Source organism: Ovis aries, chromosome 2, assembly GCF_016772045.2.
Source record: "Ovis aries strain OAR_USU_Benz2616 breed Rambouillet chromosome 2, ARS-UI_Ramb_v3.0, whole genome shotgun sequence".
Taxonomy (NCBI): domain Eukaryota; kingdom Metazoa; phylum Chordata; class Mammalia; order Artiodactyla; family Bovidae; genus Ovis; species Ovis aries.
Window position 1 is genome coordinate 72,984,051 of NC_056055.1, and position 17,797 is coordinate 73,001,847.

At 43.4% G+C, this 17,797-nt stretch overlaps 2 protein-coding genes across 2 annotated transcripts in view; one reads left to right on the top strand and one right to left on the bottom strand.

Moving 5' to 3' along the window:
• The window catches only part of SPATA6L (spermatogenesis associated 6 like), an 86,783-nt gene that overhangs the window by 61,721 nt on the left and 7,265 nt on the right, over window positions 1–17,797 (bottom strand). Inside the window, exons 3-4 of the mRNA XM_015093197.4 lie at window positions 5,914–6,121; window positions 5,684–5,728 (exon numbers count right to left, since the gene is read on the bottom strand). Of these exons, the coding sequence (XP_014948683.1) occupies window positions 5,684–5,728; window positions 5,914–5,964 (96 nt within the window). The 5' untranslated portion in view covers window positions 5,965–6,121. The remainder of the gene's footprint in view (window positions 1–5,683; window positions 5,729–5,913; window positions 6,122–17,797) is intronic.
• PLPP6 (phospholipid phosphatase 6) lies at window positions 67–3,259 on the top strand. The gene has a single exon (XM_012124341.4). It carries the CDS (start codon window positions 157–159, stop codon window positions 1,024–1,026), a length of 870 nt encoding a protein of 289 aa, XP_011979731.2. The 5' UTR covers window positions 67–156; the 3' UTR covers window positions 1,027–3,259.

Consider the following 17,797-nt stretch of genomic DNA (forward strand, 5'->3'; position numbering starts at 1 on the left):
CTTTCCTCCCACGTCCCCGCCAGGTGTCACAATCGTTCTCTCCCTGGCTCCTCTCCCCGCCCCTCCAGGATGGCAGTGCGGAAGCGGAAGAGGCTGCAAGGCTGGGAACCTTCTTCTTAGGCCGGCTAGGTGCTGCGGTGCGGGCCGCTCGCAGCGATGCAGAGCCCACGAAGGAACGCCGAGGGACGCCCGCTGGGCACCTGCGACCCCAGCAGCAGCGGCAGTCCGGCCCATGGCGGCGGCAGCAGGTTCGAGTTCCAGTCCCTGCTCAGCAGCCGCGTGCCGGGCGCCGACCCCATCAGCGCCCGTCTCCGCTCGTCTGAGAGCCCAGTGCACCGCCGCGGTTCGTTCCCCTTGGCTGGGGCGGGCTCCCCTCAGACGCTCCCGCCCCAGCTGCCCGAGGAGGACCGCATAGATCTGAACCCGTCCTTCCTGGGCATCGCCCTGCGCTCCCTACTGGCCATCGACCTGTGGCTGTCCAAGAAGCTGGGGGTGTGCGCAGGGGAGAGCTCGTCCTGGGGCAGCATGAGGCCCCTTATGAAATTGCTGGAGATCTCGGGACACGGCATCCCCTGGCTGCTTGGCACCCTCTACTGCCTGTCCAGGAGCGACAGTTGGGCCGGGCGCGAGGTGCTGATGAACCTGCTCTTCGCCCTGCTGTTGGACCTGCTACTGGTGTCCCTGATCAAGGGGCTGGTCCGCAGGCGCCGCCCGGCCCACAACCAGATGGACATGTTTTTCACTGTTTCGGTGGACAAGTACTCCTTCCCTTCAGGCCATACCACCAGGGCCGCCCTTGTGTCGCGCTTCATCCTGAACCACCTGGTGCTGGCCATTCCACTGAGGGTGCTGGTGGTGCTCTGGGCCTTCATCTTGGGTCTCTCCAGGGTCATGCTGGGGCGGCACAATGTCACCGACGTGGCTTTTGGCTTTTTTCTGGGCTACATGCAGTACAGCATCGTGGACTATTGCTGGCTTTCACCGCACACTGCTCCAGTCCTCTTTCTACTGTGGAACCAACCGTGACACCATCTCTTTCTCTGTGGCACCAGGACATCTGAAGGTTTCCACCCGTGATGATACTGACATAAACCAGCAGCCATCATGCCTGCCCCTCTAAGGACATTTCAGGTTTCCTTTTGGGATTTCAAGTGTCCTATCATCTTAATGGGAGAAGGCAATGGCAATGGGTTGCTAGGCTACAGCACAGTGCTGACCATTACTGATCACAGCCATATTACAGAAAGAAAAAAAAAAAAAAAATCCCTCTATTATATACTTATTAAATAACTCTTTATCACTCCAGGAAAACTCTAAAGAAACCAAGTTGGAGTGATTCTAATGTTGCTGCTTCTTAAAAGTTGACATCAGAAAATTTTGTAATCCTGTAAGTCAAGATATCACCTGTAAATTGAACTTTGAAAAAAGGAAAGCAACTTCATTCTGTAAATATATACATGGAAATGAGCCACATCCTTATCCTTTTCCTGAGGTAGATTTTAAACAGTATTTTAAGAGTCTATGACATAGCATTAATCACTCAGCTGAGTCTGACTCTTTTTGATCCCATGGGCTGTAGCTCACCAGGCTCCACGGTCCATGAGATTCTCCAGGCAAGAATACTGGAGTGGGTTGCCTTTTCCTACTCCAGGGGATCTTCCTGACCCAGGGGTCAAACCTGAGTCTCCTGCGTCTCCTGCATGGATAGGCGGATTCTTTACCACTGCGCCACATGGGAAGCAGAGGTAGATTTTAAGAGCCTATGACATAGGTTTTTCTAATTTATTCTCTGACAATATGTTACTATAGGTGGGGAGATTTCCTCTTAATCCTGATTTTCTTAGCACGCTTTTCTAGTTTTGTCTCTTCCATCTTCACAGATTGAGTAGTGGAAAAGAGAGATTACAGTACATATATTTCTCTCCTTTTCCTCTACCTCCTCAAAGATCTTTAAATAGGTATTTCCCACTACCCTAATATTATCCTTCTGCATTCAGAGAACGAGCCAAGAACTTACCTGAAGAAACACTTAAAAGTGGGCATATCAACAGTGCTTATAGAAAGTAAAGATGGGCTTACTGCCTCAGGCTTAATTCTGTTGACAGCAAATAGCATGACATGACAGGACAGAAAAGCGAAGTCACTGAGGAGGTCAGAGGAACTGAGTCTTGGAGGCATGATCACCACATACTTTATCAGTGGACCAACATGGAAGGAGATGGGCCCTGCTGCCTACCATCTCTACTGAATAAAGAATAATACTTCTTTATTGAGGTAATAAAGTGGAGAAATAACTTATTTGCAATGTAAGAGCATAACCTTTCAAATATATACCACAAGGATGACCCTGTATATTAAAGCTTTTCTTGTGGAATTCCATTTCTCTATATAAGCACACTTTAGGTAACAGTATTTAACTTGAAATTCATCAAGCGGAGCATACTGCTATACCAGGCATAAAGTATAACTCCAAGATTTTCTGTTTATATTGACTCTCACAATTAAAGTAGTTTATCCATGGTGCCTCCCCAATTCACAAGACCAAAGACCACCAAACACAGGGTGGACTCTACTTATTACTCCTTGACTGGGAAAGACTGACAAGGGTGTGTGCTTTAAATGCTGCTATGCCTGAAAATATGAACCTTTAACTTACCTATGGAATTGATGTCTTTAAAAATAGGATGATGGCATTTGATCTATCATATACATATAGGAATCTGGAGAATGGCTGTGACAAGAAGGTTCTGACTGGGTGGAAGTGTGAATTTTCCAGTGTTTGAGGAACACTGAAAAAGGAATAGCTACTCTTCAATATAGAAATTATTTGTATTCTCACAACATCCTGAACACAGACTACCTCTTCACTTCTTGACTCAGCCAAACTGTGACACTCTAGGTGGTTTCCTTTATTTTTAGCCTTAACAGAGATACTTTATTTTAACTGCAGCAATCTTCAGCCCAGATATTTGGGAAATATTTGCAGGATCCACAGGTCTGAATAATGGGAGGTCAAAGTTAGGCTCACCTTATTCCTGATTATTTTTTTGTAATTCCCTATCTTGATTGCCAGGGCCCAAGTTTGCTGGTTTTTAAAGCACAGATCAATTCATCTGATTTTTTTTTTTTTGGAGGGGGGGAGTAGTATACTAAGTACTGTAGAGTGAAAAAAAAAAAAAAAACAGATTCTACTGTTAATTAATTGTACACTGATGAATTCCTTTTAAAAGTCAAAATAAAATTAACCAGTAATGTTGAATGATGTGAGATGAAAACTTAGTTTTTTTGCCTTGATGAGGAGCAAGACTGATTTACCACTTAGCTTCTCATGAATTCCTTCATCTTACTGAACAATTGTGAGAGTTCACAACTGATACAGCACACTTGATATAGTCAGTCCTATTTGCTGTCAGCAAAGTGGGTCAAATCCAGGAAATTTCCATCTTTGTTTCAGAGCGGCACATAAGAGGAAATCACAGCACTTGTCGCTTATATGGAGATCAGTCCTGGGTGTTCATTGGTAAGACTGATTTTGAAGCTGAAACTCCAATACTTTGGCCATGTAATTCAAAGAGCTGACTCACTGGAAAAGACTCTGATGCTGGGAAAGATTGAGGGCAGGAGGAGAAGGGGATGACAGAGGATGAGATGGTTGGATGGCATCACCAATTCAATGGACATGGGTTTGGGTGGACTCCAGGAGTTGGTGATGGACAGGGAGGCCCGGCATGCTGTGGTTCAGGGGGTCGCAAAGAGTCGGACACAACTGAGCAACTGAACTGAACTGAACCAGATTTTCCATGGTTGTAAACTGTTGATCTTGGGCTTATAATCATATCTAGTAGAATAGTCCCTTATAGCTTTCAGGGAAAGCCACATGACAGTCTGTCACCAACTACAGGATTAGAAAATGGAAGCTGAAATAAGGAATCAGTTCAGTCACTCAGTCATATCTGACTCTTTTCAACCCCATGGACTGCAGCATGCCAGGCTTCCCTGTCCATCACCAACTCCCAGAGCCTGCTCAGACTCATGTCCATCGAGTTGGTGATGCCATCTAACCATCTCATCCTCTGTCGTACCCTTCTCCTGCTTTCAATCTTTCCCAGCATCAAGGTCTTTTCTGATGAGTCAGTTCTTCACATCAGGTGGCCAAAGTATTGGAGTTTCAGCTTCAGCATCAGTCCTTCTAATGAATATTCAGAACTGATCTCCTTTAGGATGGACTGGTTGGATCTCCTTGTAGTCCAAGGGACTCTCAAGAGTCTTCGCCAACACCACACTTCAAAAGCATCAATTCTTTGGTGCTCAGCTTTCTTTATAGTCCAACTCTCACATCCACACATGACTACTAGAAAAACCATAGCTTTGACTATATGGACCTTTATCAGCAAAGTAATGTCTCTGCTTTTTAATATGCTGTCTAGGTTGACCATAGTTTTTCTTCCAAGGAGCAAGCATCTTTTAATTTTATAGCTGCAGTCACCATCTGCAGTGATTTTGGAGCCCAAGAAAAGAAAGTCTGACACTGTTTCCATTGTTTCTCCATCTATTTGCCATGGAATGATGGGATGGATGCCATGATCATAGTTTTTTGAATGTTGAGTTTTAAGCCAAGTTTTTCACTCTCCTCTGTCACTTTCATCAAGAGGCTCTTTAGTTCCTCTTAACTTTCTGTCAGAAGGATGGTGTCATCTGCATATCTGAGGTTATTGATATTTCTCCCAGCAATCTTGATTCCAGCTTGTGTTTCATCCAGCCCGGCATTTCGCATGATGGACTCTGCATATAAGTTAAATAAGCAGGGTGACAATATACAGTCTTGACATACTCCTTTCCCAATTTGGAACCAATCTGTTGTTCCATGTCTGGTTCTAACTGTTGCTTCTTGACCTGTATACAGATTTCTCAGGAGGCAGGTCAGGTGGTCTGGTATTTCCACCTCTTGAAGAATTTTCCACTGTTTGTTGTGATCTACATAAAGGCTTTGGCGTAATCAATAAAGCAGTAGATGTTTTTCTGGAACTCGCCTGCTTTTTCTATGACCCAATGGATGTTGGCAATTTGATAATAAGGAATGACTTATTTGATAGTAAGGAATGATAATAAGGAAATAAGGAATGACTGGCCCCAAAGAGGAAAAATGAAGTCACTCTGCCAGAGTACCTCACTTAAGCAGGATTCAGTGGATAATTATTAAACAGTTATTGGTTGATTTCCTTTTTGGAATTAGCAGGCCAGAACCATCTGTAGGGGAAGTAGCTTAGAAAATTTTTGATTGGTCTATAGAGGTGGCAAATTATCAGGACATGATGGGGCTTTTTGAAGGTAAAATCTTCCCTGGTTATTTAAAGGAGGGGCTTTTTAATCTTCTCAGAAATCTGTATCCCAGAAAATAAAACCGTTCTTGGGACTTAATGCAAGGTTGTTTTAAATGAATAGGAAAATTTCACATAAAGCTAAGACAGAAATTAGCTTGGAGTGGGGAAGGGAGGGCAGTGGAAAGAGGCTGATCCGAACTAAAGGTTAGAAAGCCAGAAAGACCAATGTAAAAAGTCTTAGGGACAGAGATTCAATTAATGATGTGTGTGGGGCGAGGAGTGGTGAAAAAGACCGGGAAAAAGAACCCCGAGGAAAGAGTGTGATTTGGGGCAAAGAGGGGATGTTCGTCGATCTCTCTTACCGCCCGGATCTGAAGTTCCACCACCACCTCCAAAGGCATAGCTCCCTACGTGGGTGAAAGGGCAGGAATGAAAAGATCCTTTCGTGCTAAGCCTTGGAGCGATTTTCTCAGTTTAACTCAATCCCTGGAGCAAATGTTCCCAGCGGTTTCCACAGACCCCCACCCCCTTGTAACCCCATCAGTCCCCCGCCCCCCAGCCCAGGTCCCTCCCACCAGGACGGGTCTCACACGGCAGGAGCTGGAGCCAAGGCTTCCAGAAGGCAGAAGCGTCGCGTTGCCATGAACACTCAAACTTGCACCCTTCCACCCTGGAATGCTCCAGAGGTCCCTGCGCAGGCGCGTGGGCCTCCAGCGCTCTGCTTGGAAGTCCGCGTCCCAACATCAGCTTCCCAGACTGCACGCTGGCGGGAGGGCATGTTCTGTGTACTGCTCCGTCGCCTGATCAAGAGATGCCAAGAGTCCTAGTTTCCTTTCCGCCACTCTTTCATCAACTCTTTAGGGCCCCAATCACTAGGTTAAAATATTTACAGTGCCCATTCTAAAAGTGTAATGTGATCATAGTTCCCTTATGATTTAAAGTGCTGCCTGTTTTTAGTAGCTACACGACTGAGCGTCTTCACTTTCACTTTTCACTTGCATGCATTGGAGAAGGAAATGGCAACCCATTCCAGTATTCTTGCTTGGAGAATCCCAGGGACGGGGGAGCCTGGTAGGCTTACGTCTATGGGGTCGCACAGAGTCGGACACGACTGAAGCGACTTAGAAGCAGCAGCAGCAGCATGACCCCCAAGCCCTGGAAATTCTGTAACAATTCCAATTAATATAGATGGAGCTTCCCTTGTGGCTCAGTGGTAAAGAATCTACCTGCAATGCAAGAGAGGCAAGAGACACCGGTTCGATCCCTAGGTTAGAACTATCCCCTGGCAAAGGAAATAGAAACCCACTCCAATATTCTTGCCTAGAGAATCCCACCGACAGAGGAGCCTGGTGGGCTACAGTTCATGGGGTCGCAAAGAGTCTAACACAGCTAAGCACAGCATACAGCACAGCAGAGGTACTCTCCTATTTATGAAATGTTACCTCCTCATGTTTGGTTCAGAAAACATGGCCACCCACTGTCAATAAGAAATGAAACCCATATTAACTGAAAATGCAAGGGCAATTCTTAGAGAAGTTTAAAAGTTAGGTATCCTGTTTTAGTCACAATAGAAATATTTTTCAGTCTCTCTGCTGGGGTTTAGTTAACTTAAAGCAAGCACTGAATTACATTATCTCCCAATCAGTAGTTACCATAGTTGCCAAAGCCAGGGTTACACTGTAAAAACCATCAAAGGTAGAAGGCAAAGCAAAGTTCTTAACCAGAAGAGAAAAAAGCATTTTTTTCCCTATTCACTGTATTTAAGACAAAAAAGAAGGAAAAGAGGAGGGAGTGGCTGCCTCTAGCCAATCAAAAAAAAAAAAAAATCTGGGAGGGTCAATACTCTCTCTAAAAAGCAAACAACAAAATGTATTGGAATTAGTCATTTATTACTAATATTTTACATTAGAGATTTATACAAATAGTAGAAATTTGAGTGTATAAAGATAACCTCAGACAAGAATTCAGTATTCATTTTGGTAACCAGACTGCCTTTCCCTAGGGAAAAGCTCATGATGCTGAAAGAAGATGTATTGTGTCCGTACCCAGTCCTCAGTGATCTGTCTGTCTGCATACGGAGAGGCACACCAGTGGGCACTCAGTATCTAGAGCACTGATTTGTCAGCTCACAACAGCTCGCTAGCACCCTCACTAATGCACTTATACAAAGGGACAGGACCTGCCCTGACCCTCACAAGTACATCATCAACACCAATGCTAAGAGAGCAAAGAGACTGACAAACAAAACCTGAATATTAAATACATACATGGCTAGACATAATAGAAGGGAGGAATCAATCTTTCTTGAGAACCTGCAAAATGCTAGGGTTGTGTATGGTAATTAAATTCACCCCCACAATAACTTTTTGGAGGAGGTATTATCCTTATTTACAGATGCAGAATCTGAGGCCAGACAGCCATTTGTCCAACATCACACAGTTGAAGGGAAGGAGGCACCCTTGAACCCAGGCATGCCCTACCATGTCACTGCCCTTGCAATAATCTATTGATCCCGAAACACAATGTCCCATTCTATGCTCTTCCTAGCCCTTAACTGGACTCTTCTTGCTCAACTGAACTCTCCTTGATAAAACTGAAACCTCCTTGCTTGGCTCCTAAGACACAGCCCTTTTCTGGTTTCCCTCCAACTCTGTGGCCATTTTTCCTCTGTCTCTATTCATCCTTCTCCCCCTGGCTAAACAGGTTCTTTCTTTACCTCACTCTGTCTTCTTTACCAATGGTATCATCCTATGTAGCTATGGATTACCAAATGTACACAGATTTATATATCCCACCCAAGCTTCTTATGTTCTCCCAGACAAGGTGGAATCTGTTACATATATATGTGTGTGTAATATATATCACACATATTACATGTAACACATATTACATACATATGTATGTATGTATATGTATGTGTATATATATATGTATGTTTTTGTTTCTCAGTTGCTAAGTTGTCTCCAACTCCTTTGCAACCCCATGGACTACAGCACACTAGGCTACCCTGTCCTTCACAATCTTTTGGAGTTTGCTCTTCCTTTTTGTGTGTGTATGTGTATATATAAGGAAATGGCAACCCACTCCAGTATTCTTGCCTGGAGAATCTCATGGACAGAGGAGTCTGGCAGGCTATAGTCCAGAGGGTCTCAAGAGTTGGACACAATTTATCAACTAAACCACTGTGTGTGTGTGTGTGTGTGTGTGTGTATTCTCTTTTTGGCAACTGCACCAACAGCAGTTTTCATTTGTTCCTGTGATTGTTGATTACTATTTGTCTCTGTGAACTGTCAGCTCTCCATGGCTAAGAGTTTATATCCTAAATACCTAACATAGTAGATGCTCAATAATGATCCTGGTCAGATGTTAAGTACAGAGATGGTCAAGCCAGTCTATAGGGTTGAAAGTACATGCATAACAGGAGGGCCCACCACTACAGTGCAAACTAAATACACAAAATGGGAAAGGACCGAGCACAGCTTCTTGTGCTAATCTGCCACAGGGGTATTTAATGAACTGACAGGAAATATTTATACTCTGTTCATTGTCCCCACCACAGTTACTTGAGGCACTCAGCTGCCAGAGAGTTGTGTAAGTTGCTACATACACAATGCCTCTGGCACATATGGCCACCTCCACTTGGAGACCAAGCAGAACCACTAGACTGTCACCACTTACAGAGACTGGCTTTTACTAGCTGCGTAGGCACCTGTGTAGGTGGCAGAACTGAACAACTCTTATTCCCAGAGTGTTTTTGCAGTGCATTCTGGTCAGCAATGAAAACAGCATTGCAGAAATGACACATCAGTAATACATCCTACTCATATTGTGGCCACTGCCAAGAAAATGGTGCATGCCCCAGAGGGGAATTTTCCAAACAGTTCATTTCAATGAGCAAAGAAGAAAAGTATGAGAGAATTATAGCTGAGATTTTCCTTTTATCTAAAATAATTTAACTATAGGACACTAAATTATAAATATTTCTTTTCAAATAATGTAGGAAGGAGAATTAATAGGAGGGAAGGAAACCGTTTTTAAAAAAGGGAAGGACTAATGGCACAAATGCCCGAAAATACATTCATACATTGTTGCTGCTGCTGCTGCTGTAGAAGTGTAAATACATAAAGTGTATTAATATCCTAGGACTACTAAAACAAACCACCACAACTTCATGACTTAAAACAAGAAAAATGTATACTTTTTCATTTCATGCATCAGAAATCCAACACAGAGCTTTAAAAGTAAAATGTGAGGGCTTCATTCCTTGCCTTTTCAAGGCGGCTGCCTTCATTCCTTGACTCATAGCTCCCTTCTTTCATCTTCAAAGTGAGCAACATTGAACCAAGTCCTTTTCATCCTACCATCTTTCTGGTTCCACTTTTAAGGACCTTTGCAACAATATAGGACCCACTATATAATCAAGGTCAATTTCCCAATTTTGAGGTCAGCGTATTAGAAATCTTAATTTCATCTACAAGTTGATCTGTCATGGAAGGTAACAATATTCCCAGGTTTCAGGGATTAGGACATGGATATCTTTGGGGCCATTATTCTATCACATATAACTTCCCTGGAAAGCAATTTGTTAATATCTATCAAAATTTTTTATTTGACTCAGGAATTCTACTGTTATTGATAGGAATACATATATATGGGTATACATTCACAAGTATACAAAAACATACGCTGCAACACTATTTGTAGTTAAAAAATACTGGAAACCATATAGAGGTTCATTAAGTATGGTCAATTAAATCAACTATGGTTAAGCCTCAGTGGCAGCGGCACGGCACAGGAGCAGCCGAGAGGAGATACCCCACATGCAAGCTCATGAGCGGCAGCCGAGAGGTATAGCCCAAGTCCAAATTCAGGAGCGGAGGCCATCAGGAGATACCCCATGTCCAAGGTCAGGAGCAGCAGCTTGCTGGAGCAGCCATGAAGAGAAACCCCACGTCCAAGGTAAGAAAAACCCAAGTAAGACGGTAGGCGATGAGAGAGGGCATCAGAGGGCAGGCAGACTGAAACCACAATTACAGCCAACTAGCCATCTGATCACACGTACCACATCCTTGTCTAATTCAATGAAACTAAGCCATGCCATGCAGGGCCACCAAGACTGACAGGTCATGGTGGAGAGGTCTGACAGAATGTGTTCCACGGGAGAAGGGAATGGCAAACCACTTCAGTATTCTTGCCTTGAGAACCCCATGAACAGTATGAAAAGGCAAAAATATACAACACTGAAAGATGAACTCCCCAGGTCAGTAGGTGCCCAATAAGTTACTGGAGAAGAGTGGAGAAATAACTCCAGAAAGAATGAAGGGATGGAGCCAAAGCAAAAACAGCACCCAGTTGTGGATGTGACTGGTGATAGAAGCAAGGTCCAATGCTGTAAAGAGCAATATTGCATAGGAACCTGGAATGTTAGGTCCATGAATCAAGGAAAAAATTGGAAGTAGTCAAAGAGGAGATGGCAAGAGTGAACATCAACATTCTAGGAATCAGGGAACTAAGATGGACTGGAATGGGTGAGTTTAACTCAGATGACCATTGTATCTACTACTGTGGGCAGGAATCCCTTAGAAGAAATGGAGTAGCCATCATAGTCAACGAAAGAGTCCAAAATGCAGTACTTGGATGCAATGTCAAAAACGACAGAATGATCTCTGTTCATTTTCAAGGCAAACCATTCAATATCACGGTGATCTAAGTCTATGCCCCGACCAGTAACGCTGAAGAAGCTGAGGTTGAACAGTTCTATGAAGACCTACAAGACCTTTTAGAACTAACACCCAAAAAAGATGTCCTTTTCGTTATAGGGGCTACTGCTGCTGCTGCTAAGTCACTTCAGTCGTGTCTGACTCTGTGTGACCCCACAGACAGCAGCCCACCAAGCTCTGCCATCCCTGGGATTCTCCAGGCAAGAACACTGGAGTGGGTTGCCATTTCCTTCTCCAATGCATGAAAGTGAAAAGTGAAAGTGAAGTCACTCAGTAAGTGTCCGACTCTTCATGACCCCATGGACTACAGCCTACCAGACTCCTCTGTTCATGGATTTTCCAGGCAAGAGTACTGGAGTGGGTTGCCATTGCCTTCTCTGTCATTATAGGGGACTGGAATGCAAAAGCAGGAAGTCAAGAAACACCTGGAGTAACAGGCAAATTTGGCCTTGGAGTATGGAATGAAACAGGGCAATGGCTAATAGAGTTTTGCCAGAGAACGCACTGGTCATAGCAAACACCCTCTTCCAACAACACAAGAGAAGACTCTACACATGGACATCACCAGACAGTCAACACCAAAATCAGACTGATTACATTCTTTGCAGCCAAAATGGAGAGTTCTAAACAGTCAGCAAAAACAAGACCGGGAGCTGACTGTGGCTCCGATCATGAACTTCTTACTGGCAAATTCAGACTGAAGTTGAAGAAAGTAGGGAAAACCACTAGACCATTCAGGTATGACCTAAATCAAATCCCTTATGATTATACAGTGACGTGAGACATAGATTTAAAGGACTAGATCTGATAAACAGAGTGCCTGATGAACTATGGACGGAGGTTCATGACACTGTACAGGAGACAAGGATCAAAACCATCCCCAAGAAAAAGAAATGCAAAAAAGCAAAATGGCTATCTGAGGAGGCCTTACAAATAGCTGTGAATAGAAGAGAAGCAAAAAGCAAAGGAGAAAAGGAAAGATATACCCATTTGAATGCAGCGTTGCAAAGAATATCGAGGAGAGATAAGAAAGCCTTCCTCAGCGATCAATGCAAAGAAACAGAGGAAAACAATAGAATGGGAAAGACTAGAGATCTCATCAAGAAAATTAGATATAACAAGGGAACATTTCATGCAAAGATGGGCTTGATAAAGGACAGAAATGGTATGGACCTAACAGAAGCAGAAGATATTAAGAAGAGGTGGCAAGGATACATAGAACTGTACAAAAAAGGTCTTCACGACTCAGATATTCACGGTGGTATGATAACTCACCTAGAGCCAGACATCCTGGAATGGGAAGTCAAGCGGGCCTTAGAAAGCATCACTACGAACAAAGCTAGTGAAGGCGATGGAATTCCAGTTGAGCTATTTCAAATCCTGAAGGATGATGCTGTGAAAGTGCTGCACTCAATATGCCAGCAAATTTGGAAAACTCAGCAGTGGCCACAGGACTGGAAAAACTCAGTTTTCATTCCAATTCCAAAGAAAGGCAATGCCAAAGAATGCTCAAACTACCACACAATTGCACTCATCTCACACGCTAGTAAAGTAATGCTCAAAATTCTTCAAGCCAGGCTTCAGCAATACATGAACTGTGAACTTCCAGATGTTCAAGTTGGTTTTAGAAAAGGCAGAGGAATCAGAGATCAAATTGCCAACATCCGCTGGATCATGGAAAAAGCAAGAGAGTTCCAGAAAAACAGCTATTTCTGCTTTCTTGACTATGCCAAAGCCTTTGACTGTGTGGATCACAATAAACTGGAAAATTCTGAAAGAGATGGGAATACCAGACCACCTGACCTGCCTCTTGAGAAACCTGTATGCAGGTCAGGAAGCAACAGTTAGAACTGGACATGGAACAACAGACTGGTTCCAAATAGGAAAAGGAGTACATCAAGGCTGTATATTGTCATCCTGCTATTTAACTTCTATGCAGAGTACATCATGAGAAACGGTGGGCTGGAAGAAGTACAGGCTGGAATCAAGTCTGCTGGGAGAAATATCAGTAACTTCAGATATGCAGATGACACCACCCTTATGGCAGAAAGTGAAGAACTAAAGAGCTCTTGATGAAAGTGAAAGAGGAGAGTGAAAAAGCTGGCTTAAAGCTCAACATTCAGAAAACGAAGATCATGGCATCCCATCCCATCACTTCACGGCAAATAGATGGGGAAACAGTGAACCAGTGGCTGACTTTATTTTTCTGGGCTCCAAAATCACTGCAGATGATGATTGAAGCCTTGAAATTAAAAGACATTTACTCCTTGGAAGGAAAGTTATGACCAATCTAGACAGCATATTAAAAAGCAGAGACATAACTTTGTCAACAAAGGTCCATCTAGTGAAGGCTATGGTTTTTCCAGTGTTCATGTATAGATGTGAGAGTTGGACTATAAAGAAAGCTAAGCACAGAAGAATTGTTGCTTTTGAACTGTGGTGTTGGAGAAGACTCTTGAGAGTCCCTTAGATGGCAAGGAGATCCAACCAGTCCATCCTAAAGGAGATCAGTCCTGGGTGTTCACTGGAAGGACTGATGTTGAAGCTGAAATCCAATATTTTGGCCACTTGATGCGAAGAGCTGACTCATTTGAAAAGACCCTAATGCTGGGAAAGATCTAGGGCAGGAGGAGAAGGGGACAACAGAGGATGAGATGGTTGGATAGTATCACCGACTCAATGGACACAAGTTTGGGTAAACTACAGGAGTTGGTGATGGACAGGGAGGCCTGGTGTGATGCGGTTCATGGGGTCGCAAAGAGTTGGACACGACTGTTCGACTGAACTGACTGATGGTAAGCGCCAAGATGGAACAGTATGCAACATGGGAAAATAATAAAGCAAACCCACAAGTCCCAGCAGTAAAAACGCTAACATATAGGACTAAGTGGGGGAAAAAAAAAGCATGGAACAAAAATGTGTAAAGTGTGCTACCATTTGGAAGACATAGAGAATATGATGTGTACATATGTACTAAGAATATTTCTGAAAGGAAAATCTAGAAACTACTAATGGTGGTTGTCTCTGGGAAAGAACCTAGAGTAGAGAGATAGAAAACTCACTTTTCATTTAATAGCCTTAGGTACTTTTCAAATAATTTTGCAAAATATTTGCATTATCTAGTCTGAAAAGGAAAACAAAGTAAAACAAGTAGAGGGCCCTCTCTGGTGGATCAATGGTAAAGAATCTGCCTGCCAAAGCAGAAGACAGGGATTCAACCCCTGGTCGGGGAAGATCCGCATGCCATGCAGCAACTAATAAGCCCATGTGCCACAATTACTGAGCCTGTGCTCTAGAGCCCAGGAGCTGCAACTACTGAAGCCTGCGTACTCCAGAGCTTGTGCTCTGCACAAGAGAAGCTATTGCAGTGAGAAACCCACACCCTGAAACAGAGTAGCCCCTACTTACCACAACTAGAGAAAAGCCCACGCAGCAACAAAGACCCAGCACAGCCATAATAAATAAATAAACAAGTAGAAAATATAAACAACAGAAAGGATAAATACGGGATAATAGGAAGGACCAGGAGCTGGCTTCTTCAGCACTGGGGCTCCATCTTGTATACTGCATGCTGTGAGAATACACACGCAAATGTGTCTGCTTTGCTTCCAGGGTATCTTACCATGTGATCCCTTGCTGTCTCAGGGACTCTAAAGCCCCTGAAATGATAAGCAACTTTTTATGTACAAACAACAGAATGATCTCTGTTCATTTCCAAGGCAAACCATTCAATATCACACTAATCCAAGTCTATGCCCCAACCAGTAATGCTGACGAAGTTGAAGTTGAACGGTTCTATGAAGACCTACAAGACCTTTTAGAACTAACACCCAAAAAAGATGACCTTTTTATTATAGGGGACTGCAATGCAAAAGTAGGAAGTCAAGAAACACCTGGAGTAACAGGCAAATTTGGCCTTGGAATGCAGAATGAAGCAGGGCAAAGACTAATAGAGTTTTGCAAGAAAATGCACTGGTCATAGCAAACACCCTCTTCCAACAACATAAGAGAAGACTCTACACATGGACATCACCAGATGGTCAACACCGAAATCAGACTGATTATATTCTTTGCAGCCAAACATGGAGAAGCTCTATACAGCCAACAAAAACAAGACCAGGAGCTGACTGTGGCTCAGATCATGAACTCCTTATTACCAAATTCAGACTTAAATTGAAGAAAGTAGGGAAAACCACTATACCATTCCGGGATGACCTAAATCAAATCCCATATTATATAGTGGAAGTGAGTTAAGGGACTAGATCTGATAGATAGAGTGCCTGATGAACTATGGAATGAGGTTTGTGACATTGTACAGGAGACAGGGATCAAGACCATCCCCATGGAAAAGAAATGCAAAAAAGCAAAATGGCTGCCTGGGGAGGCCTTACAAATAGCTGTGAAAAGAAGAGAAGTGAAAAGCAAAGGAGAAAAGGAAAGATATACCCATTTGAATGCAGAGTTCCAAGGAATAGCAAGACGAGATAAGAAAGCCTTCCTCAGTGATCAGTGCAATGAAATAGAGGAAAACAACAGAATGGGAAAGATAAGAAATCTCTTCAAGAAAATTAGAGATACCAAGGGAACATTTCATGCAAAGATGGGCTTGATAAAGGACAGAAATGGTATGGACCTAACAGAAGCAGAAGATATTAAGAAGAGGTGGCAAGGATACATAGAACTGTACAAAAAAGATCTTCACAACCAAGATAATCACAGTGGTGTAATCATTCACCTAGAGCCAGACATCCTGGAATGGGAACTCAAGTGGGCCGTAGAAAACATCACTACAAACAAAGCTAGTGGAGGTGATGGAATTCCAGTTGAGCTATTTCAAATCCTGAAAGATGATGCTATGAAAGTGCTGCACCAATATGCCAGCAAATTTGGAAAACTCAGCAGTGGCCACAGGACTGGAAAAACTCAGTTTCATTCCAATCCCAAAGAAAGGCAATGCCAAAAAATGCTCAAACTACCACACAATTGCACTCATCTCACACGCTAGTAAAGTAATGCTCAAAATTCTTCAAGCCAGGCTTCAGCAATACATGAACTGTGAACTTCCCAATGTTCAAGCTGGTTTTAGAAAAGGCAGAGGAACCAGAGATCAAATTGCCAACATCCGCTGGATCATGGAAAAAGCAAGAGAGTTCCAGAAAAACAGCTATTTCTGCTTTCTTGACTATGCCAAAGCCTTTGACTGTGTGGATCACAATCACCTGAAGAAAATTCTGAAAGAGATGGGAATACCAGACCACCTGACCTGCCTCTTGAGAAACCTGTATGCAAGTCAGGAAGCAACAGTTAGAACTGGACATGGAACAACAGACTGGTTCCAAATAGGAAAAGGAGTACGTCTAGGCTGTATATTGTCACCCTGCTTATTTAACTTCTATGCAGAGTACATCATGAGAAATGCTGGGCTGGAAGCAGCACAAGCTGGAGTCAAGATTGCTGAGAGAAATTTCAATAACCTCAGATGTGCAGATGACACCACCCTTATGGCACAAAGTGAAGAGGAACTAAAAACCCTCTTGATGAAAGTGAAAGAGGAGAGAGAAAAAGTTGGCCTAAAGCTCAACATTCAGAAAACGAAGATCATGGCATCCGGTCCCATCACTTCATGGCAAATAGATGGGGAAACAGTGGTAACAGTGTCAGGCTTTATTTTTCTGGGCTCCAAAATCACTGCAGATGGTGATTGCAGCCATGAAATTAAAAGATGCTTACTCCTTGGAAGAAAAGTTACGACCAACCTAGACAGCATATTGAAAAGCAAAGACATTACTTTGCCAACAAAGGTCTGTCTAGTCAAGGTTATGGTTTTTCCAGTGGTCATGTATGGATGTGAGAGTTGGACTGTGAAGAAGCCTGAGCGCCAAAGAATTGATGCTTTTGAACTGTGGTGTTGGAGAAGACTCTTGAGAGTCCCTTGGATGGCAAGGAGATCCAACCAGTCCATGCTGAAGGAGATCAGCCCTGGGATTTCTTTGGAAGGAGTGATGCTGAAGCTGAAACTCCAGTACTTTGGCCACCTCATGTGAAGAGTTGACTCACTGGAAAAGACTCTGATGCTGGGAGGGTTTGTGGCAGGAGGAGAAGGGGATGACAGAGAATGAGATGGCTGGATGGCATCACTGACTCGATGGACGTGAGTCGAGTGAACTCCGGGAGTTGGTGATGGACAGGGAGGCCTGGCGTGCTGCGATTCATGGGGTCGCAAAGAGTTGGACACGACTGAGCAACTGAACTGAACTGAACTGAACTGAACTGATAGTTGCATTTTCTGGGAAAAGACCCTGTAATTGTCATTGGGCCACCCATGTTATCTGACAAGCAGCAGATAAGGAAAGTGGAGCTCTTCTCTCCATCACATTCATGCCCACTTATTAGAGCCAGTTGTCTCTACAAGGGCAGTGTATTCAATAAAAAGTGAGAAATATCTTCAGTGTCCTGTCCCAGGCCATTAGTTTATTTCTGGACTCAGACACATTTGTTAGACTCTAGAATCTTTTATGCCAGTGAATTCTTCATTAGCCAATGTGAAGAATACCAGCAAATTGAGTTTCCAAAGTGAGTTGTTCATTAGTATTTGTGAGAAATAACTTCAAGGCAGGGGGTGGGCGAGGGGAGGAACCTCAAGTACCTAAAACAATCTGGATTATTTCAGCAATAACACAATGCCAGATTACTGATTTTTTTTTTTTAACTGCAGGCCCAGCTTCAAGATTCAGGAACTAATTTTTGTTTTAATGT